Here is a 24203-nt window from a genome sequence, read left to right as displayed (position 1 = left end):
ATTTTTGAACCTAAAAACCAAAAATTTTGCGATTTCTTTCCAAACCGTTTTGTAGAGCTTAAAAAAAGAAATAATTTAGTATATTGAAGCGCTGTTGTATGCCTAACGGTCACGGAGAAAATTCAAAAATAGTGTAATTAAAAATTCCCATGTTATTCTTATGGAGAAAATGAAAATTGTTGTAGTTTACTTGTTTATGGGTATATATTGATAAAATTTGGCAAATTTATTTATTTCATCCTATACTATTGACGTATGGTCAAAAAAACACTTTTTACCTTCCCCGTAGCAGCAAACCTAAGCACTCGTTAAATCTAATGTTATTTAAATAGGGAATAATATGTCTTATTTATGGAAATATTTTAGTAAAAATGTAATCAGACGAGTTGAAATTCGCTTAGTCTGCAGGTTTGCTGCGGCGGGGGTATTTGTTCAATTGGGGGAATTTGGTGTGAAATAAATTTCAGAACACAAGTTGCTTTCAGTCCACTATTATTTTGATAGATTCATCTATTACACTGAAACATTATGATACACACAATGTATACATCAAAGTCTGAAGCTAGTAATAGAGGTGTTAACTTACTACTTAGCTAAGACATATATTTTTGATAATTGCTTTAGCTTCGGAACATGACATGGACATAGGGGAAGTTCAAAGTAAAAGGTTATGTCATTAGGGTTGGTGAGATTTTTAACTTTCCTGGTGGAATTACAGTAGTTAAATAAACATATTATGTTCACCCCAGGTGAGTAAATCTAAAGGGTTCCAAAGACAAACTTCAAAAGCACCCAAATAAATAGTATAACGTACAACACTGAATATTTCAATAGTTAATTTACATCACTTTTACAAAAATACTTGGAAATCTATTCACCTTATAAATAACAGTCATCACAGTCATGGGACTTTAGGATGAGCCGAAACTAAACCTGAGAAAGTTACTAAAACCTGAGAAGAAAAAAACTACATAAAAATTGCATTAAAATAAACTACCTTACTTTCAGAAACCAGAAATGGAGATACGCAATTTCAAAATGTTATCATTACATAAAAAAAAAAACATTTCATGAGGACATATATGCCATTTGACATAACATTATTTTTTCAACATTATTTACGATCTACACAGATCTAGATCTAACAAACAAAAAACAACTTGAGTAAAAAATTCAAACAATTAAGAACCCTCCATTCCTGGTAAAAAAATGCAAAAAAGCGAGCCCATCCCCAAAGTTGCAGCAGCCTTGCACTAAACCTACAATCAACCCTAATCAGTTATTTACATCATTTTACAATACACCTTATCATTTAACAGTTGGCCACTTGCAGCTGCATATTTACAACGTAACAGTAATCTAAACAAGAAAACTAGGTGTCAAGGACTGAAACAAAATAATCAAATATCTTTTTGCAAATTAAAACTGTAAACAAAATTTTAAAATAGAAAACATTGATATTCGTTCGATGAACTCTTTCAGTACTAAGCATTTTAAATGTAATTCATGAGTTTTGATCCCTTCAATGGTTTTGAATTGTTGTTTTTACAATGTGGTAAACAAGAATAAAACTAAAAGCTATCATAATTTTGTCCACTAAAAGATGGCAGATGACCAATTTGCATAGTAAAACAGTGTTCAAATACTAGGCCTATTTAACAATACCATTGCAACAAAGATATTGAAACAAAAATAGTAATTTTCATTATCGAGACCTGCCTAGGTGATAAATTATAGATACTTCATAAACAATTTTGATGGAAAAATATTTGGCTTAGAACTGAAAAGAGTTCAAACACTTGAATTTTTAAATATTCTTGCTGACGATTATGATCTTAGCTTGGCAAGATGACCAATGGAATGTAGCTACCAAAGTTTTAACAATGTATTATTGTATTTTAAACACTGAAAATAAACCAAAGAATTATAAGATGCATTCTTTTGCATTTAAAAATCAGCCTTGTGATCACTAAAAATCTCAACATCATTCTAGCAATATTAAAATAAAAACATTACATACTTTCTAAAATTTAGATGCAAATTGTTTCGGCAACATTAATTAAATTTAGGGTACACATAATATAAAACAATTATATAGCCTACTTATTAGCAAAGGAACAAGTAATTTTATGATCAATTAGATTATAAAACGATCCCATCTAACCATTAAGTGAACAGTTTAAAACAATTAAAAGCACCCAAAGTCTAAATGTGCACACTCAGCACTCATTCATATTGAACAACACAAAAACCTATGTGAATAATGATTTAAAACAAGGGTGAATAAAGTAGTAGTAGTAGTAGTAAATAAAGTATGTCATATTTTAAGGAAAAAATATTTAAAAACATCATTGCTTAAAGTATTTAAGGACAGCACCATTTAAAATATCCCATAAAATCTATTATTATAAGCATTACAAATTGTGGATTCTACAAGTGAGTTATTAGTAAAACTATTAAAACTAACCAAAACAGCAGCAAAAACCTGAAAAGGGTTTCAACCTTTTCAACATTTCTGACATTCGCCCATGACTGAGCCAGTATAAAACTTCGCCTAAATAGAGAAAGCTAACTGTTTCTATTATTGACATGTTTCTGTTTATTTACACAGTACCTAACAATCACATAAAACATCATGGTTCAACGGTATATATTGCATTTAACTACGATAACATGCAGCTTAACAGGATATCTATATGCCGCTACCGGCTTCATGAAAATAGTTGCTATATTAATAAATTATAGCATGACTGTACCAATATGTTAATAATACTGATTTATTGTTACGTTACTTTAAAATCACTACAATATTATGTTTAGGTACTGAAATCCCAAGAAAAACAGATTAATTTTAGGACAGAAAAAGGTTTAGTAGGTTTAGTTTAATAACATTACCAAAGATAAAAACTGAAAACCTACCAACACACAGGTAGATTAAAATTAATATTTCTTATCAAAAAACATAGTAGAAAACAGTTGTAGAGACTATGTGCTTAAACATTGTTTTGAAGAAACATGACTGCAACAGTTTAATAATATATTTGAACTCTTTCTAGATTCTAGTTATAAATAAAAACTAAGATCGGTTGAACTCTTTTTAAATAAAACTTTTTTGTCATTCCTAATTGACCTTAACAAACACATTCTTAAATAGATACAGTAGTTTGAAAACACAAATTTTAACATTAGGATAAACAAGTGAAAGACTTCCTCAAATTTGTACTAGAAATAGTTATTTACAAAAAACTTAACACAATCTTCCAATTCCAATCATATAAAATGTCAAAATGCTAAAACTGTAATTTTTAAGCAAGGCCAAATCTGTAAAATGTAATTTTATATTCGGGCTTTAATCCATCAATGACCAAGATTAAGTTTCCGTCATAGTTCCTGAACAGTATTGTGTTTTGTGGCCATACAAATCCACTCAAATCTTTAGTGATACCTAATTTAGTTACAATAAAGTATGGAAAATTTATCAATTCATGCGAAAGGTTAACATTTTAATAAGTTAAAGAACCAAAATGAATCTTGACAAAAAATTTGACACCGACAAACTACGATGTTGGCTTAGCAGTTTTAAATGTATGGCAAAACTGTAAATGTAAATGATCAAATTAGACACATTAAATTCATACTTTCAATTTATGTAGCTTCAACGAGTTGAAAAAATACAAGGACTGTCCAGAAAGTAACAGATGTTTCGCATCTATTCCGCTAGAGGCGGCTCTACTGCCACCGTCTTAGTGCGTTCCTACACTCAGTATGCATCCAGCCATAGGGGCATGCGAATAATCTCTCGTACATTGTCTGAAGTGAAGTGTTAAATTGTCATTGGAAATCCTGCGAGTTGTACTGTGATAAGTTTTTTGTTGAAAAATCCAAAGCAAATGGAAATAAATCAGCAGATTTGTGATATTCATAACAAAGTAGTTGTAATTAAAGGCTGTGTAAGAAAATGGAGAATTAATGTTAAAATTATCCAAACAAATGTTCACAATCATGACCAGTGTTAGGCCTATTCTATTGGCTGTTGAACTGATAGGGAGTCAACAACCAAAAATTTGTGAAAATCAGGGTTTCACAATTATATTTACAATAACATTTTCCCTTAATTTCACGGAGCTTGGTTCATAAAATTGCATAAAAAACTTGGTCCACAGAAATTTGGTTTCTAATGGATTCCAAAGTTTTGATCGATAAAAAAACTGAGACTTGCGACGAAGAGTAAAAAAGGTTTTAATTAATTTTTAAAGCACGACTTTAATTCAATGCACGACTAACCACTAGGCTCATTACTCCTTTGCCATAAAAATCCCAAACCTGGCGATAAATTACAATTAATTGGTGTGTGAAATTTTGCGAACAAAAATCTGATTACACAGCTCATTTACAATTATTGGCGGGACAGTCTGCAAAGATAGCACTGTTGTTACACTTCACATCAGACAACTATTGATAAAACAATTCTGTTGCTGTAGTTGGATGTATACCGGGTGTAGAAACACTCTGATACTAGGATGGCGGAAAAAGCATCGAACCGTGCAGCGTCATTGCAAAATGTATGTTCATTTTGGGGCGGCCCTCTTAGTTTCACTTCAATGTAAGAAACTTATTCAACATGTATTTGAAAACAATTTTATAACTATTGAAAATCCAAAAAAATATTTTTTTCAAGGGTAAAATAATTAGTTCACTCAGTATTTACGGTATATAAAAATGGTTTAGTTCAGTATAACAGTTCATATTGTTTGAATAACTACAATATGTACATTATTCATTTTTTAAATATTGCAACAAACAACAAATGTCAAATTGTGACTTAGCCACAGTGCAATTATTTTAGCGGCACCGTGAATGTCCAATAAATAGTTTACAAAAACTGGTAATAAATATTCAAAAATTCCTCTTTAAACTTGAAAACAAGTTTTTTAAGCCAATTAAACATGAAAGTTTGAAAAAACAAAACTACTAAGGATATTACGTCTTATATTAATATTAGTAAAGCTAATTATTTAAAGATTACATTTCCATCATGGTAATGAAATTTAATGACAAATATTTAAGAATCCTTATACGGGGTTTTTAAGTGGGATAACCTTAAGTAGATAATAGTTTTACATTTGTCATCATTCCAGTGTTTTCATTTTTTTATGAGGTCAAATTATAAGTTTACATTGACAAAATCAGTATCGAGGAACCTAAACAGTTGTTTCAGTGTATTCATAATCATAATGTCAAAAAAAGGTGTGGTCAAATTTTCACTGTGATACGTGCCACAACCTAAACCATGTTAAAAGCACAACCAAGACCTAACATTACTGAAAAGATTATACAGTGATAGACCCAAGTCTCAAGTTACAAACTCATGATGTGATCACAATTGATCGAATATCAACTACTAACGTCAACAAGTTTTAAAACTTAACATAACTTTATAGTATGAATACTTTTACTCTGCAACTGACATGATACAAAAATGTTTTTATGTGCACCTTCCATGTTTGCACCAACCAACTGACCTAAGTACATAACAGCATCTCTGCTAGGGAGTACAATATAAAAAATATACTCTAAAACACTAAAAATACAGATCTAAAAGCAACAGTTTTGATATCGGGTCAACATACTTAAAGCTTAAAGAATGGTTTATATCTTTCCGAACAGATTGTTTAAAGACTTAAACTTTAACGACTTCTTTATATGTAAGCCAACTCTTCAAAAATTCAATAATATAAGGAGTTTCACGTCAAAATATTTTAGTACCAATTTTCTCTTAGAAATAAACAACTCCAAAAAAATGTAAAACATTAAATAAGTAAACGATAAAACAACAATTAATTATTTATTAATTGATAACGATGATCAGTCGTTGACCCAACATTTAAAGCCTGCTCACATAACTTAGTAGACTAAATACACTTTAAGTGCTTGCGTCAAAATTATAAATTAGACATTTATCACAACAAAAACAATGTCAAACACTTAACAAGAGTATTAAGGAAACAATTAAAAAATAACACTTAGAATAAATTAAAACTGCAGCTTTGAAATTAAAAATTTAAATAACCTTCAAAATCTCATTTTTGAAAATGACTTTGTAAAAAGCGCAATAAAACAAAACAAACCCTAAGGCAAACACCGATTAGGAGATGATCACATAATCTTCCATAAACCTAGTAGAGGACTAGAGATTACGAGTAGACTAAAAAATTTACGACTTACACAAGCCTCCAAATTGCTTACTCAATATTCGAAAAAGATGGCATATGGAATCAAAGATAGATCATCTGTCATTTTAATGTCAAACGTTTTGACAAGTTTTTAACACAACAAAAACTGGGTTTGTAAAATATAACCGGTAATAAAAAGTTGTAAAAAATTGCTGAAATCATTCATGTGACAAAATTAGTTTTTTTATAACCCTTTGAGGTTGAAAGATATAAACAACATGGACATATGAGTGCTGAAAGATGTTTTAGAAGTAGTTTTTAACCAAACATAGATTGTTCTATTGTAACATTTGGAACATTTAACTTAATTTCTAAATACATTTGAAGTTTTAAAACATTTTGATTAGATGCATTGTTAAAAAATTAAAAATTACCAAAACATTCTTGCGACACATACCATTCAACCTCAAATGGATAAGTTGTACCATTGAAACTAATTAAATAAGTACTTGTCACCTTTAAAAACAACAAAAAAACTTACTTGCAATTGAAGTTGAGAATGCTTTGTAAATGTACAGTAAACCCCATTCTAACCAAACCCCAAATCGAAGCCATAATAAAATATTAAAATCCATTGGAAAGGAAAATAAGCTAGACAACAGGATTTGTCTGCTGTAGAGCGGGTAGTTGGCAGCTGGGAAAATAAAATAGTAGATTTTAAGATGACAATTGAAACAATGTAAAAATTGAATGTTGTAACGTAATGAAATAAAGTTGAATGTTGAATCGCTTAGGATTAAAATACTTCTTATATTAAAAACACTCAATAACTGAAAAATGAGTTATCCAAACCGGCCTTGCCTCTTTTTGGTTGGTTAGGGTTTTACTGTATTTTCGTAAATAAAACAAACCAGAATCGACAGTTGATTTTCAAAATTCGAATCCGATCTCCCAGAATCCCTCCTCAAATAAGTTTTGATTTTACCCTCAGTTACTCTCTCCTGGTTCGCTTGGGTCGGGTGCCCAATCCTTGCTCCTCCCTCACCTTCTTACCTACCTGCACCTGAGACTGAGCCGTCAGTTGCAGACTGATGGCGTGAGTGTTCAGTTTCTCCGCCAACAGAAGATCCTTCAGTCCTCTCATCTTCTCACTGTGCAACACCAGTTTCGGCTGAGTGGTTTCCGTTTTCAAAAGATCGACATTAGATGAGGATGCCAGTTCGGCGCCGCCCACAAACGGTTCTCCACCGCCCTGAATGAGAAAGTCTCGGTTGAGAATTCTCTCGCCGCACGCAGCAGTCAGAGCTTCGATGCTCGGGTGAAGTGCGGCTTGTTTGTCTTTGACTTTGGACTCCAGCGAGGAGATCAGATCGCCTTCACGGGTTTTACAACAGTCGTTATTGTTGTTGATCACGTCACCACCCTCTTTTCCGTCCTTTTCTGACCCTTCAAGTAGACCGCCTGGTAAAATAACCACTTGTGATCTCACCTGAAAAATTCAATGAAAATTGAAATTATAAATAAAAATAAGGTAGTGAGGTTTGTGGGTTTACAACTACAAGCCATTATGTTGGAGATGAAACATTTTCGTGTCTTTTAATTGTTTTGTTTGAAAATAAAAACAGTTTCAATTAATGTGTGGATTTGATTTGATTCACATCTCATTCTTAAGTTTAAAACAACCAAACCTATATCTGACAATCAATAGTAATTTTAATTCATTTGGGAACAATTGAACTTTTAAGCTGTTTATCATATATATTTCTCACATGACCCACATTAAATTCAAAACTTGTTGAGTGTTAAATTTCCGCTCAGGATCTATCAATTAATTATGAACAAATCAAAATCTCTAACAATAGTAACACTATTGAAATTTACTGTCTAGATTTCCCATTAAATAATATTACGGTATGTTATAAATATCCTCAATTAGATATGGGAAGACTTTTTAAAGGAAGAACAGGAAATAAAAACATCTAGAGGGGCCAAAAATACTCAAGGAAAGTTTTATAAGTATTGTGGGTTATGCATCAAACATATAGCAGCATGTGATAAGTTAGGCCTACAAAAAATTGCATCCTTTAAAACTGTCTAAGAACTACCGAGGCGATTTTCAAAGGTTTTTTTTTATTTTTGAAAACTTCTAAGGAGATTTCTTTACCTCTGCATCAAATTTAGAGATAGTGTTGACGAGGGGTTTTGCCCAGCCGATGTGCAACACAGGGGTTGGGCTACCTTCCTCCCACTGGCAGATGCCGTCGTAGAACCGCAGCAGATACGCAAAACACTCGGGATCTTTAAGGATCGACCGAGCGCTGTGGCCGGAGCTCACCACCTTCATTATGTGAGGAATCAACTCGTTAGCGATCTCCATTAACTCCTTGTAAATCTCTTCGTCGTCTCGGGAATAGTTGTAACTGGAGAAAAACATTACTGTTACACCACTTTGGTAAAATTAATCTATTTAAGCACTATGACAATTGAGGATATTGAGATTCATCCCCCGACAATGAAAAAGATCTGTTATTTACATCCACTGTTTTCCTAAGAAAATACTTTAGGAACCAAGGAGTAAGGAGTTCAAGTTAAGTTTTGTCAATGTCTTATGTTTCATAGTTTGTTTACTTATATTTGACATCGATGTGACAATACAGTTTTATTTATTATTTGAAATTTATATTGGTGGGAGAATTCAGGCAACAATTCAGAAATCATACCCTTAGGAGGTACACTGATGCGCCAGAGAAAGAGGTGTTGTGGACTGAACCAGGTGGATTAGGTACATTCCCCCGTTAGAATCCTGGCTGGAATCAGGGCTGGATCGGGTGCATTAGGCAGGACCAGATCCAAGTTTGGAGGACAAGATAGATCTTTTAGGTTGCAATAGGCCTATAATTCTTTCCCAATAAACATCAATATTCAGTTTAATGATTCTCTGTATACTCACAGGCGGATGACGTCACTGGCGTTGGCCCAACTCTCAAAAGCCTCCTTGTACATGTTATGGCGGTAGAAGTAGCCCGCCTGGTAAGTGTACGGGTAGACATGTTGGTTGTTGTAGTATTTGCGAGCAGACAAGATGGCTTCTTGGAACAGCGACGAGCACGGGGGACGTCCCTGCGTCGGATTGATCTCCTCCAGGTCAGCCAGGTTGCCTAAAAGTGGAACACCTTTCATATAGCTTAAGCTAGTTTGACTATAACCTACAAACAACATTCATATAGAATGAAGAATTATTTCCAATAAATAATAGACATATTTAACAATGCCTTGGAGAAGTCAACATTTTACTTGCAGATCAAGTATGTTACAATGTACATTGAAGTCTAATAAAAAACATGTCTAGTTGATAAGCCTAAAACTAATATCACAGTTATCAAAATTTGAAAAGTAAATAAAATGCACAACATTTCAATCAAAAAAAGGGGTCAAAATAACATAAGATATTGCAAAAAACAACAACTTGAGGGTAAAACTTATAATACAAAGCGATTGATGGACAGCAGTTTGACTGAAGGGTTTTGGAATCAAAGTAGTGTGTTTTATTATTCACTACTATGCTATAATTTTAATTTCTTTAATTTTATCCACCTATATGTAGCATTGTAAAAATCTAGAATTAATTACAAATGGTTTTGCAAATAAAATTACCTGATTCAGCAAAAATACACCATTATTGTGACGTTAAACCATTTTGTACTTATTAGTCGCAATGCACTGAGAGAAATATTTTTAGATACCATATGCATTTATTATAGGTGTGGACTATCAAGTTGGTATAATCATTTAAAAATAGCAACCTCTTTGTGGAACAACTGGTATATATTGTTTTTCACACCATTCATCTACGCTTATTTAAAAAATCTGTAGAATAGTAAAGCTACCTATGGCGATCGGGAACTGTGCCAAGTGCCCGAGGTCGTACAACACCCACAACAACTCCTGTTGCAGTAGCGCCACCTCGACAACATCGTTGGTGATACTGAGCGACGGGTTGATGGTAGACACCAGTGCTGCCACCTCCATCCACCGGTCACAGATGATGGGGTAGCCATTGACGTAGAGCCACGAGTGAGAACCGACCCCGGGCGTGACCTCTTGACCTCGCTTGTCCTCACTACCCTTGCCTATGACAGCGGCAAACATAGCTTAGTAACTTACACTTGACAAGAGGTTGAACATCTAGAGTACTATTAGGTACCTATTTTATTATATTCATATTATAGAATAAAATATTGTATTAAAGAACTTTTGTCAAAATAGAACGTGAATGTAACCCCAATTAACTTAAATACATGCGAACCGCAACAAAAATACGAAGGCAAGACTATTTCGGATCATCTATTTTATATTACAGTAGAGTCCCGCAAAATCGGCACTCGATAACCCGGCAGTCTGAATAACTCGGCAATCACCTGGCTCAGATAATTAGTGATTTTTAGAGTCTTAGTTAAACATGGACTCAAGCCAGCTCAAGTCAAATCATTCACAACTCGTACCAAGGGTATGTTGTACTATATCTGATGACTTAATAATGACTAATAAAAAAAGGCGGTTAAAAAGCTTTAAAATTGTATTGTTCTTATTTTTAACCCTAGTTCCGATAACCTGGCATTTCACAAACTCGGCATCCTTCCAGTCCACATTAAGCCGAGTTTGCGGGACTCTACTGTATTATTATTACTGTCATCCTAAAATCTACAATCGTTTGCTATGCACAAAATCTTACTTAACAATATTTACTGATGTTTCCTGATTTAGTAATTATTATTTTACCATGGTTTCATTTAACTGGAATTTCGGTTCAACGGGTTGCAATAAAAGTTGCTGTAACTTAGACTGAAGAATGACAGTTACTTCAAGTATACATTTAAATATAATCAATATTTGTCACATATAGGCCTACTACTGACTACAGCCACTGTTTTTTGACAAGAATATGGTATTTTATTTAACAGCAATGTTGCAGAAGTTTGAAGTTTAAAACGCTGTAAATTTTGGGGAAAAAGCATGAAATTCAATAATAATTTTAAAATTGATATAAAAAATGCGTAAGATATGTTTTACACTTTAACTCCTAAACATTTAATTGAACTTTACCTATCTGTAACATTTTTGGTCAGAGATAAAAGTCTTGTTTTGTGAACATTTTTAATTATATTACTCTTTCAACAATTCTAAATATTCATGTGTTATATAAAAGTATAATGTAAACCTACTGTATATGCAAAAGTAATATATGTTTTGTGTCATTTAGTAAGTTTGAAATGAGAGTAATAGTTATCACTAATTAAGACCACTTGTGTAAGCACAGATGGACTAGACCTATTATAATTCCAGAAGTAAGACTGTTTCAGAAATTCAGCCAGCGTAGCTTTATAGGTAACAAGTGAATTATCATGTATTTTATTACATAGCTAACAGTGGATAAGAAACTGTGTTTGGATTAGCAAGGCCAATTCTGGACCCAGATAACACCAGCTATCATTGGGCTATCAATTAATGAGGATACAAGTATCAATACCCCCACCGCAGCAAACCTGCAGACTAAGTGAATTTCCATTTGCCTGATTTGATTTTCAATTGAAAAGCCACAACCAGGACTGGGAACGGCCAATGCACTGAGTGCCGTTGAGTCCAAAAAATATCTTTTCCTACAGTTACCTAACAATGAACATGTTCTCTCACTGATTTGAGAAAGCAAAGTGGCCAATTCACTCATCAGTGAGACAATGTTAACATTGTCTCACTCTAATTACTTTGTCTCACTCCAGATTTGCAATGTGAAGGCACGAAATAGTGAGTGCGTAACATGCAGACAAGGTCCGCATGTTTTCAATTACGTGGTTTCACACTTATTCGTATGCACGCTAAATACGTTGGCAGCACTGGCTGTAAATCAGCTTGGGAATAAACCCCAAGTAAAAAGAGTGGTCTTAGGAGTTACTTGAGAAATATGATTAAAATTTAGATCTAAAAAGTTTGCTTTTACACTATTTTTAAACTTTAATTTGCTTTAAATGTCAATTTATATGTTGTTGCTTTGTCTTTTAAATTTAAATAGGCTTATTACTACTGTGGTCACATGATATGAATGGCATAATATGAATAATTTTAACTGTTAAAATTTACTCCACAATCTGAAAAAAATTGGTTGATTTGGGCAGAACTCCTAGACCCCCTATTTTTTCCAGATTTCCCCCCCAAAAAAAAATTGGTTTTCCCGGTCTTGATTCCTAGTCCCCAAGTGTACCTTCTACTAAGAGGCGGTTCACGAGTCACGGGTTATCCTTAGTTCGAGCGCAAAATCCAGTTATAGCCGGTTTTTTGGGCCGCGGCTTGTAAATCGGCTTCACGAGTACGAGGTTACCCGCGCTCGAGCGCAGACAGATAAACTTCACCCAATTATGACAGGGATAAACCCGAGCGCAAAAAGTCGGCTTCACGGGTTCAATTAGAGAAAACCCCGGGCCAAATGTCGGGTTCACGAGTCATAGTCTAGCGCAAACTGGATAATCTCGAGCGTAAATAACAATGGTTTTGGTCTTCAACTTAACCCTGCTAGGGGGCAGGGTCAAGGTGACATCATGTCGGGATTATCTCATTTGCTCGTTTATTGTTTTTTTGTTAGCAAAAAGAATGTTATATTCGGATTCGGCATTAAATTCCGAACAATTTCATTACCCTCAACATGATATTTATTTTTTAAATTTTTTTACTACTGATAGCCGAAAACATGCAAAACATCGTAAAAAGTAACTGTTGAGGCATTTTGATTAATTATTACTAAGTAAAAATATAACTAATAGCTTAACATATTCATATAAATTTAAATTGCAATCGAATCTTATTTTGTAAATTCTTTATATTTATTTTAGCAATTTTGAATCCTTTTATTTAAGCTGAATAATATCATAATATCAAAATAAAAATTGTTCCATCACACACTTTTAGGTTTGTCTAAGATTTTTTATTGTATAAAATTAGTTCAATTTTTGTTCCGCCATAAAATTCATATAAAACATAGGTCATTTTATTTAAGTATCCAAATTTTATTTCGTATGTTTTAAATTATATGTTTATATTATTATGTTTATGATTTAAGATTTGTTAAAGAAAGACCTTTTCATCTGATAATGTCTTAATATTTGTCATATCGGGATTTACAATAAATTGCTTCAATTTGCTGAGGTAAAAGATAAATTATATAGTTAAATATACAAAACGTTGTATTACAACAAAATATATTTTTTAAATTATAACCTGTTTTCTCATGCTTAGGGCTGCGCTCTGCCCGTCTGGCGCGCGCAAATGTTCTTAGGGGCTTAGTTCTTAGGCCTGTGCTGTTTGTAGCCCCAATTGTGAACCGATTTAAAAGATCTTGGTGTCATAAAATGTTATTGTAGGTTTGCCATTTTATATTTACGTTTATTACTGTATACGTATGAAGGCATCTCTGCTCCTATAATAGCCAGTTGTTGCTAGAAATTTATTTTTATACAAATTACTGATACATAAAAGATATTCATAAATCTTTGAAATGAGCAGTCATTTTATTAAATAATTTGAACGTTTGGATACAACTGCAAACCTGATAAAGTATGTCTTATTTTTGAACATAATTGGTAATCGAATTTTATTGCAAACATTACCAAGATTTGTATAAACTTTTTTAAAAACATAATTGCATTTTCCCGATTCAATGTATTCAGTAAAAGTGTATTATTCATAATTCAATGATAAATTGAGTAACCTTAAACTTTAGTATATAATGAATTCAAGTGCAAGTCCACAACCTTTTATACGATATCAGTAAATACTCTGTTTAATTATAATAATTTATGAACCAATCATTATGACGCAATGTCATCCTCTTGTTTTGGGGCTCGTCGACCGCGAGCAGCGGCGCGGCAGGTGGCTGTTGCCAACCTCCCAACGAAAATTCCCCGTTAATCCCTGCTCTTGATCGACGGCCAGCGTTGGTCTCGGCTAAGCTTGATCTCGGCTAACGCTCTATGTCGTGAACCCATTTTTTGGCCGTCGGTTAAAATTGGTCGAGATCAACGATAACCGCGGGCCACGAAACCCCGTACTCGTGAACCGCCTCTAAGTGTCCGGTAACTCCATATTTTCGGGTTTGGTCAGACCAATGGTTGGCACGGGAGATTCGTACGGGCAGAAAATGATTGACGGCCCAAGCTTGGATTGAGTCGAGCCCAACCGATCGCACAAATTTTTGATGACCGCTGAGAGTATTTACAAAAAGATGCAAGATGCAGGAACAAAAATTGACGATTTTAACGTGATTGTTGGAGATGATCATGTCCAAGAGCGGTAAATGTCCAAGATTTGTTTAAACCTCAGAAATGCTCATGATTTCACTATGACTACTGAAGATGTTCTCAATTTTACAATGACTACCGAATATGTATACGATTTTACCATGATCGAGGATGATGTAGTTGATGACAGACTGCGGAAGAAGTTCATTATTTGACTATGACTAGACTACTGAAGATGATATCAAATTTGCCGTGACCGCAGAATATGTTCTTTATTTTACAGTGGCCACGGAAGATGGTTACGGTTTCGCCGAGATCGTTGATTATGTTCATGATTTCACTGTGACTGCGAAATATATTCTCCATCTTGCCGTGACTAGTGACAGTGTTCTCAATTTTGACGTGACCTCGGAAGACGTTCATGATTTTGCCATGACAACTGAAGATCTCCTGTAGGCCTACATGTAAGGAAAATCAAGATGTTTTGGATTTGAATTTATCTATTTTTCAGTGACCGCAGTTAACATGTTCTTGATCTTGTTGTGTCCGCACGCAGATGACAATCGCAATCCACCGTGACAGCAGCCTTAATCAGGTTTTCCCTGTGTGAGTACAAAAGTAGCACATAGTTCCTGATTTAAAAATTCACGCAAACCCAGAATTCTCAGTCTGTATGGTCACCCTGATAGGGTCTCAAAGGGGGGGGGGGGGCTTGAGCCCCCTCTTGCCTATATGGATGGACGCTCATGTGTAGCAGGACCGACACAAGCATTCAATTTGTATACATTACTGATTAAATAACCCGAAAATTTAAAACTAATCCTTAAACCTGCAATTTATTAATAACTTCTTAAAAATAGTGATATGTTGAAACCAAAATTTATCCAATCTCTGTACAGACACCGGAAAAATAGATTCTTAATACTGATAATTACAATTTTACCAAATATTTGAAGTATTACAACACCAACCCATGTCTTTAAAAATGTACTTTCATATAGTATGTAATTTTGGAGTTATAGGTTGTTTTTCAAGTGGTCTAAAGAAATAAAAATGCAGAAATTACAAAAATTGCTCGTAGACAATTTAAGCTTTAAACCCTTTTAAACACATTAAATAAATACCACGTTGAAGGTAAATGAAGACATTAAAAAAATATAAAAATAAAACTTTCTAGAAGTGTGCCATTTTGAAATTGTTGGTCGAGTCATTGTCGTCTTCCACGGTCACTGAAACATCATCATTGTCACCCGCGGTCACGGAAATGTCATCGTCGTCTCCCGCGGTCAAGGAAACGTCATCGTCGTCTCCCGCGGTCACGGAAACATCATCGTCGTCCAGTGGCGTACCAACGGGGGGCAGCGGGGGCGGTCCGCCCCAGGCCCCATTCCAACATAGGCCCCCAAATCAGGGCCGTATTCCCCTAACTTTGAACACGGCGATTGCCGAGGGCCTCTCGGCCTAGGAAGGGGCCTTACTTGGGTCTCAAAAATTGGAAAATAAGTTTTGCTGTTAGAATATAATAATCTGTTATCACAATCACCGGAAGTGTCTGCAAAGATTGCGCGATCGAAAATCACGACTCCCAGCGATCGTTACATTACCAGCGTTCGCGGGTGACGATAGTGTCTCGCAACCACGAAAGATGACATGGAGATTAATGGTGTACACGATTTCGCCACGATTGGGGGGACGATAATGTTGTCAACACGTTTGCCGGAGATGTTAACGATTTCGGCATGTAAAATATGTCCCTGCGACCGCAAAAGATGTTCACTATTCCACCGTAAACATAGGACATGTTAACCCTAGCAGTGGCCAATGTTAGAAGTGGGGAATGGCCAACCCATTTTGGCGATTTTGCAGACCATTTTTTGAAAATTCGTAAAAATTCAACCGTACAAGTAAACCTAGCCAACCTCATATTCATTTTGTTCGGAAAGAACAGGAGAATCTAGAAATAGTAATATCATAATGATTTAGACAGTGTATTTTATCGGTAAAGTGAAAAAAATTAAAAAATTTGATTTTTTTTTTGAAATTTCAAAAGCGGCCTCTGCATTTTTTTTCTACGGATTTTTTTATGGGAAATTCATTATATACATTTTGTAGACAATCTAATTCCCTCTATATATATATATAACATGTTAGGAAAATATTTTTTTAAATAAGTTTTTGGGGCGAAATATAATGACAAACGGAGAACCGAAAAAATTGAAAACCGTACAGTGTTAGTTTATGTTGTAAAAAGTTCTATAATATATGTGTATACTAATAATGATATATACATGTTTGTAAAGCTAATGAAGTAAGGAATCAAAAAAAGTCATAAAGTTTATGGTAAAAATAATTTTTTACCTATAAACATACGTATATAAAATAATGTTTTTATATTTTAGCGATTTCTCGAGAAAAAAATTCACAGTACTTAGTATACAACTTTTGTACCAAATTTGTTTACTTCAAACCAACATAATAATCTTGTAGTGTATTCAATTACCTACATAAAAATGTATAACATGTTAGAAATATTTTTTTTTGTAGGTACGTAATAGGGACATAATAATACAATAACCGCAAAACCGCAAATAAGTGTAAACTATAGCCTACAGTGTTTGCTTGTGTTGTGAAACATTATGTAGGCTGATGATATGTAGCCTACATATTTGTAAAGCTAATGAAGTAAGGAATCCAAAAAAGTCATAAGTATGATGGTAAAAAGTTATTTTCACCTATGATTATGTATCAATTTGAGAACGTTTTGAATTTTTTGCGCATTTCGAGAAAATGGAGTGTACAGTATTTAGTAGCCTATATAATTTTTTTACCAAATTTTTTACACCCAAACCAATATAAACATGTTGTAGTGTATTCATTTACCTTTATAAAAATGTATAACACCTTGGGTAAATCATTATATAGCATACATAGCACCTCTGAATGTAAGAATCGTCATTTTTGAACATGATGCTAACAAAATACAGTAGTAGGCCTATTTAGTATAGGCTATAACTTTTTTACAAAATTGTTTACCCCAAACCATTATAAACATGTTGTAGTGTATTCATTTACCTTTATAAAAATGTATAACACCTTGGGTATATCATTATATAGGTACAACAATCTCTGAATGTCAGAATCGTCATTTTAGGACATGATGCTAACAAAATACAACCTTTTATGAACACTATTTCACACAATTCAGTAATATTTATGCATGAAGATTACTGTTATACACACACACAACACTTCACTAACACTAACACTACGAACTAATAACATATTTAGTAATAAATCGCCGGCAACAACACAAACAAACAATAGCAATACAAGACAGCTGACAGACTGTAGCAGTAATGACTCACTTCCGTCGTCTACATGCGAGCATACAGAAATAACCCTGAGTGCAGGGCTGCCACTCTCTGAATCTAAATTTCTTCCTCTTCAAAATGATATACTATATGACTAGTAATAATAACTTTCACTGTATATAATTCGTATTTTCCATACTGTCACCAGACGACTGTTGGCCATTTGTTAGAAATTTCGAAAACAGCTGTTTTCATAAAATCGTACCGATTGTGCAATCAATATTTAGTTATAAATATCACTACCACAATGAAGATAAAATCAATGGCTATCCAGTGGTACCACCCGCAACATCCCAAGACGAAAATTACCCGAGCAGGGTAATGCCAAACAAGACGTGTTTTGCCAGTTCCCAAGTGTCGGCTGCAAAAGGAGTACCGCGCCAAAATTTCATTTGATTTCTAATCGTCGTGACATTGTTATATACCTGCTACAGGGTTTGTTTATGTAATCAAATGAAAGTTCAGAATGTGATCTTTCGAATGGTATATATATTATTCTCATCTGAGTTGATTATAAGTGTTTTTTTACCGTTAAAAAAATTTCGGCCCATACCGTCACCAGACGACATTGGCCATTCTAAGCATCAACGTCATACCGTCACCAGGCGACGGTTGGCCACTGCTAGGGTTAACGATTGCTCCACAGTCTCGGAGATAACCCGTGCGACTGCGGGAGACGGATATTACGGCCCCACAAACACGGACGCTCACGATTTTGTCTTCACCGAGGACAATAATCGTTCATTTTGCCCCGATCACAGAAGTAGTTTGGACCAATTATAGTACAAAATATAATGTATAATATAAAGATAATATAATTATACAATGTATTTTTTACAAAAATAGTATCTCCAAACCTGCATACTAAGCGAATTTCCATTGACCCGGCTTGATTTCTACTAAAATATTCCCTATAAATTTTTAGATTTATTTCCTATTTAAATAGGCTAACATTAATTTTAGTGAGTAGTTAGGTTTGCTGCTACGGGGAAGATGTTGAGGTGTGTTTTTTCAAATTGAAATATTTATAGCTTAGTATGAAATAAACCAAATTGCCAAATTTCATTAAAATATATCCATAAACAAGCAAACTAGAACAGTTTATTTATTCTCCATAAGAATAACATGGGAATTTTAAATTTACAATTTTTTAAATTTTCTCCATAGTCAATGAACATTCAAAAACACTTCAATATACTAAATTATTTGTTTTTTTAAGCTCTTCAAAATGGTCTAGAGATAAATTTAGAAATTTAAAGTTTTTAGGGTCAAAAATGAGAAAACCCCATTTTTACCCCATAAAACCCCCCATAAACCCCTGATCCCATGGTCCGATTATGCTGGTTCGCAAACTCGTTCGAATAAATGTAGGTTTACACGTTTGTACCAAATTTCATCAAAATCGGATCAATTTTGCTCGAGTTATCGCGCTAACGGACACATATATAAATATATATATATATATATATATATATATATATATATGAATTTGAACGGATGGTGTTTTTGGCCTCTGGGGACCTCAAAACGAAAAAGTAAATCGGTCTTGGGTCTAGGTCTTACCATGAGACCTACGGTAATAGCTTATTCCCTATATGGGAAATTCGCTAAAATTAAAAGAATTGTCAACAAAAAACCTGATTTGTGTTACTTCTTGGAGTCCTCGTGCTCATTACGACTCTCCAACTCATAAAAACGTAAAATGTAAACTTAAAGGAACTTTAATTTAGCATCATTAAATTTTTCTCAAATACAATAATAGATTACATTTAAAATACCTAGTTGAAGTAAGCTCATTTAATCAGTGATACAAAATACATTGAAAGCATATATTTCTTTTTACTTCTAATCACTGTTTAGTTTAGGGTTACTTTTTAAATAAACACCATGGCACCCTGTTTAAAATAATTGTATACATAAAATAATTTTTAAACAGGGTACTATGGTATTTATTATTTCACTTGTATATATATGTATGTAAAAAAGGCCCTCTCATCTAAGCCGCCCCAGGCCCCCAACTATGACAGTGCGCTACTGTCGTCGTCACCTGTGGTCACAAAAACGTCATCGTCGTCACCTGTGGTCACGAAAACGTCATCAGCATCTCCCGCGGTCACGGAAAAATCATTGTCTGCACCCGCGGTCACGGAAACGTCATCGTCGTTTCCCGCGGTCTGGGAAACATCATCGTCGTTTACTGCGGTTACGGATACGTCATCATCGTCATGCACGATTTCGGCAAAATCACTAATAAATCCCACGGCAGTTTGGAAATCATCACTGTCTCCCGCGGTCAAGGAAACGTCATCTTCATGCGCAATCGCGGTAAATTGAAAATTCCCGGTAAAATACAAAAATCACGCATAATTCCCGGTTTTCCCGGTCGGTGGACACCCTGAGTTAACAGGTCATTAGTAGTGGATGGGATGACCTGGGTACATGCCATGAACGACAATTTAACGCAACAGTATTTTTTCAATGGTCTACTTTGACATCGTAGGACACTAGGATCTAGATTTTACATATTCAGACTAGTCCTAGAGGATCACACCATTGCTAAACCTATTAGGCAGATTTAAATCTGGGACCTAAAGGACAAAATATCTGGTGTTTTACCACCAGCTCTTTTGCAAAGCGCTCATATAGGACCAATACAAAGTGCTGCTGGCGCGTGAATGTCCTTCAAAAGCTGACCTCACATTGAGAAATGAAATGGCATAATTTTTCCACACGGTGGTGAAATACGCTACTACATGGTCAGCACTCAACATGATAAAATCAAGTTTTACAATCATTCCTGAAACTGTTTAAGATGATTGGCATTTAAGCTTAGGCTTATTGTACTCACCATGCCACGTAACTTCTGCTGTCTGATCTCCGTTCTCACCAAACACAACCCAAGTATGATCCTCGGACAGGGCAAGATGAACGTCACTGAACCCTAGCACCTGACAAGCAGCCACCACTGCGAAGGCCACACCAAAACAGTCCAGCTTGTTACCTGAACAAAACACTCTTGTCAGAAAACACCATCAGTAGGTAGGTACCGTAACCGACAGCTTACTAATCTTCAAAATTGGAATGTCCTGTGTTTAGCATCCATAACGTACCCTTTTACTTGGCAAGTTAGCAGAACTTTGAAACCACAATTCAACTGGTTAAACTGTTTGTTTACAAAACTCTTAGGACTAAGATGATGTGCATATATTTTTCCATATTAAGTTAAGTTTAGCCTACAGTCGGGACCACGTAAGTTTGCAGTTGAGGGAGGAGCCTATTTACCATATGGTTTTGAATGAACCAATAAGAACCGTGCAGTGCTGCCAAATCTTATAATAGGCTACCAGCTGATTTGAAAATATTGCTTGGTATATTTTAATTAGTGTTGTCAACGGGCGATGTGGCAATGTCGCACTAGCCTTGTCTTGTGATTGGCTGTCACCAACTGCAAACTTACGTGGTCCCGACTATAATCTATCTTCGTAATATTTATAATTGAACTGTAGGTACCTAATCTATTTAACAATAGAACCTATTACTGGTGACCTGAAAAGCCACAACCGGTTGTATTTTTATTTAATGTGATGTGGTAATTCACATGTTATAGCTTAGCCCTACTTATGATTTATTTTTGCTTTAAGTTATTGATTTGAATTAGGCATAACTTAGGTGGGTCGGGTTGGAAAAGGGGGTCTTCACTCTATGTATAGGCCTACCTATGTACATTAGAGTTAACTCTATGAATGCAGTTGTATGTCTATGAAAGCGGCAAAACTACCGTTGCCCTTGCTTTGGTAGTGGCTTAGTCTATACGTTTAGCCTATATGGAAGTTTACACTAAGGGCGGTAGGACCGCTGCGCAACCATAATGCCATATTGGCGGCCACTGTGTAGCCGTCCAGTGCCACTGCAGCAGGCGGTGTTTTAGCCGCTCTTGTCCATGCAGTGGCGTATGAGATCAAATGGGCGTTTACACATTTGGCGGGTTTTATACCATTTCCTCAGTCAACTAACTTAGAAGTTGTCAACAGCATCCTAGATTTTTGCAATTGACATCATTAAACTGTGTAGGTACCTATTAGCCTATGTGTGTTTTGTCAATTTTTGCAAATTTTCCACTTGTGTTTATAGGATTGATTCAAAAAACGTGATTTTTCTGTTGCCTTCTTTTCCTTCGACTGAAAGTTATTACAAAAGTGCTATAATAGTTAGGTAAGTCGACTGTTCATATCATAATTTAACAGTTAAAAACTTAAATAATTTACTGATTAAACCAATGGAACATTAATCATAAAACAGAGAAGCCACTACACAATAATGCGGTAGCTTAGAGGTAAATAACTAACATCAAGTTACGAGAGTAAGTTAGGCCTAGGTGTAGTGTCTGTAGCTAATGAAATTGGCGGCATTTTTTCTATATATATATATATATGGGTGGCAGTATTATAACCGCTACATGTGTAAGCACGCCAATTTTCTCAAGCGGCTTCGGTGATATAGGTATCCTGCCACTGCAAAAACCTCTCTGTCTGTAACCAGCGTAATGAATATAACTAAAGTTAAGTACTTAGGCTCATTTTGAACTTTAAAGTCTGTTTTAAGTTTAACTTATAGGCTAGTTAGGGAGTAGGGTAGGCCTAGTTAGGGTCTTAAAAGTAAGTGGCCCCAATGTAGGCCGAGCCCAACTGTGTAGGCCTACCTGTTAAATAACTATACAGACTCTGTAGATGGGCTCTGTCTTTGTAGTAACTTCTGGTTAAGGAATTCCAAATAACGTCTGATACCCTCTTCACTAGTTCTCGAGTGGCATATTTTAAATCACTGTACAAGGACATGTCAACTGTTGATTTAATAATAGTGTGAAATTTAGTGTAAAGAGTTTCCACAATGTGGTATTCCACAGGCACAAGATGCCCAAACTCATCATTTTCATTATTAGCCGGATAAGGCCTATTACATGTCATGGAATTTTCTATAGCACCGACAATAATAGATAGAAGTGCTAAATCAGGTTCAGGTTTCCTGTCTAATTCCTTCTTAAAAAATTTTACAACCGAAGGAATGTCTTGTAGCGGGAAAACTTTCCGATCAAGCTGTCGAAAACCCGCCATGTCGTTTTGGCAAGGTGAAGGACTTTTTGTATTTACGTTGTTGTACCGGCTTTACCAGAACGCGCGATCGCCATAACTACAACACTGCACGAGATAAACTAGAAATCATCTTCATTAAACGGAACTGAACTGTTTCCCGATTTCACAAAAATCACTTTCACTGGCTCAACATATAACAATATAAACAAGGACTAATAATAACAAGTTGATTGGATTGATCACAAACAACAACCACAACAAGTTCAGCATTCAGCAATAATAATCGTTTAGTTAGTAAACAGCTGTTACAATTCCGATTCAATTGACGTGTGTCTGTGACGTCGGTCAATGCGATATTAATATGATCAACGAAGACCGAAATATTTTTATCATATAGTATAAAGTGACTGCTCTGTAATATCATAAATATGTTTGAATTTAATTACTAGTAAGATATTAGTGATAGGAAGAAAATTACAACAATTGTTTTTTCTTACAAGAGGTGATGTCAGCCACTTGTCACAGCATAAAACAATAATTGGAAATAATCTAAAAGCGAACTTTTTGTTGAGGGGTTTTTGAAATATGTAACATTTTTTAATGATTTTGTTATGCATATTATACAGGGTGATTTTTAAATGAGTTCCCCCCCAACTTTTTTCTACATTTCTTAAGATATTAACTCCGGACCACGTCAGATCATTGTAGAGTAGTAAGTACTTCATTTTTACTTGGTATAAATTTTTAGCCGCCATCTTGGATCCGCCATATTGGATACAAAGTTTTTTTTTCAAATGTAAAGGTAGGGTTGTGACCCATTATTCCAAACAGGAATTTTACGCTGATTACAATGCCGCAAATAGTTTCTAAAAATTTTGATCCGTTCTAAAGTTATAAGGTCTTTTAATAACTTTATTTTTGGGTGAGGTTCATAATGTCCAAATTTCACAAACTCCAACGTTAATATATTAAATAAACAGTGCGTTTCATAACCTCCAAATTTCATAAACTCCAAAACTATAACTTTCAAATAGTCACCGATTCACAATGTCCAAATTTCACAAACTCCAACGTTTAAATATCAAATAAACAGAGCAGTTTATAACCTCCAAGTTTCATAAGCTCCAACGGTACAGTCTCTGCCAGAAGTCGCTGCAGTGGTTGCCGTGGTTCGGTATGGTGCCTGCTATCTGACTGTGGCAACCACTGTAGAGACTTGTGGCCCAGACTGTACCGTTGGAGGTTATGAAATTTGGACATTATGAACCGCACTGTTTATTTGGT

At 34.7% G+C, this 24203-nt stretch overlaps 1 protein-coding gene across 1 annotated transcript; it reads right to left on the bottom strand.

The window, feature by feature from the left end:
- Nucleotides 1–475: 475 nt before the first annotated feature.
- LOC128985969 (menin-like) lies at nucleotides 476–23163 on the bottom strand. Its single transcript, XM_054405994.1, has 6 exons — nucleotides 22529–23163; nucleotides 20678–20830; nucleotides 10061–10303; nucleotides 9124–9331; nucleotides 8338–8593; nucleotides 476–7662 (listed from the first exon to the last, which is right to left on the bottom strand). The coding sequence occupies exons 1-6, from the start codon at nucleotides 22938–22940 to the stop codon at nucleotides 7165–7167; spliced, it is 1770 nt and encodes a 589-aa protein (XP_054261969.1). The 5' UTR covers nucleotides 22941–23163; the 3' UTR covers nucleotides 476–7164.
- Between the last annotated feature and the right edge of the window lie 1040 nt (nucleotides 23164–24203).

Source organism: Macrosteles quadrilineatus, unplaced genomic scaffold (assembly GCF_028750875.1).
Source record: "Macrosteles quadrilineatus isolate MER2022 unplaced genomic scaffold, UCM_ALF_1.0 Scaffold_2__2_contigs__length_208266976, whole genome shotgun sequence".
Lineage (NCBI taxonomy): Eukaryota > Metazoa > Arthropoda > Insecta > Hemiptera > Cicadellidae > Macrosteles > Macrosteles quadrilineatus.
Note: the sequence above shows the minus strand (reverse complement) of the source record. Positions and strands in the feature narration are given on the sequence as shown.

What these genes read in the sequence shown, in the direction of transcription:
- LOC128985969 (XM_054405994.1), bottom strand. Translation starts at nt 22,940, where the DNA reads ATGGCGGGTTTTCGACAGCTTGATCGGAAAGTTTTCCCGCTACAAGAC. An exon ending in ACAGTTCCCGATCGCCATAG is followed by an intron (nt 9,332 to 10,060) that starts GTAGCTTTACTA and finishes TTCCACTTTTAG; the next exon opens with GCAACCTGGCTGACCTGGAG. An exon ending in TCTCTAAATTTGATGCAGAG is followed by an intron (nt 7,663 to 8,337) that starts GTAAAGAAATCT and finishes TGAATTTTTCAG; the next exon opens with GTGAGATCACAAGTGGTTAT.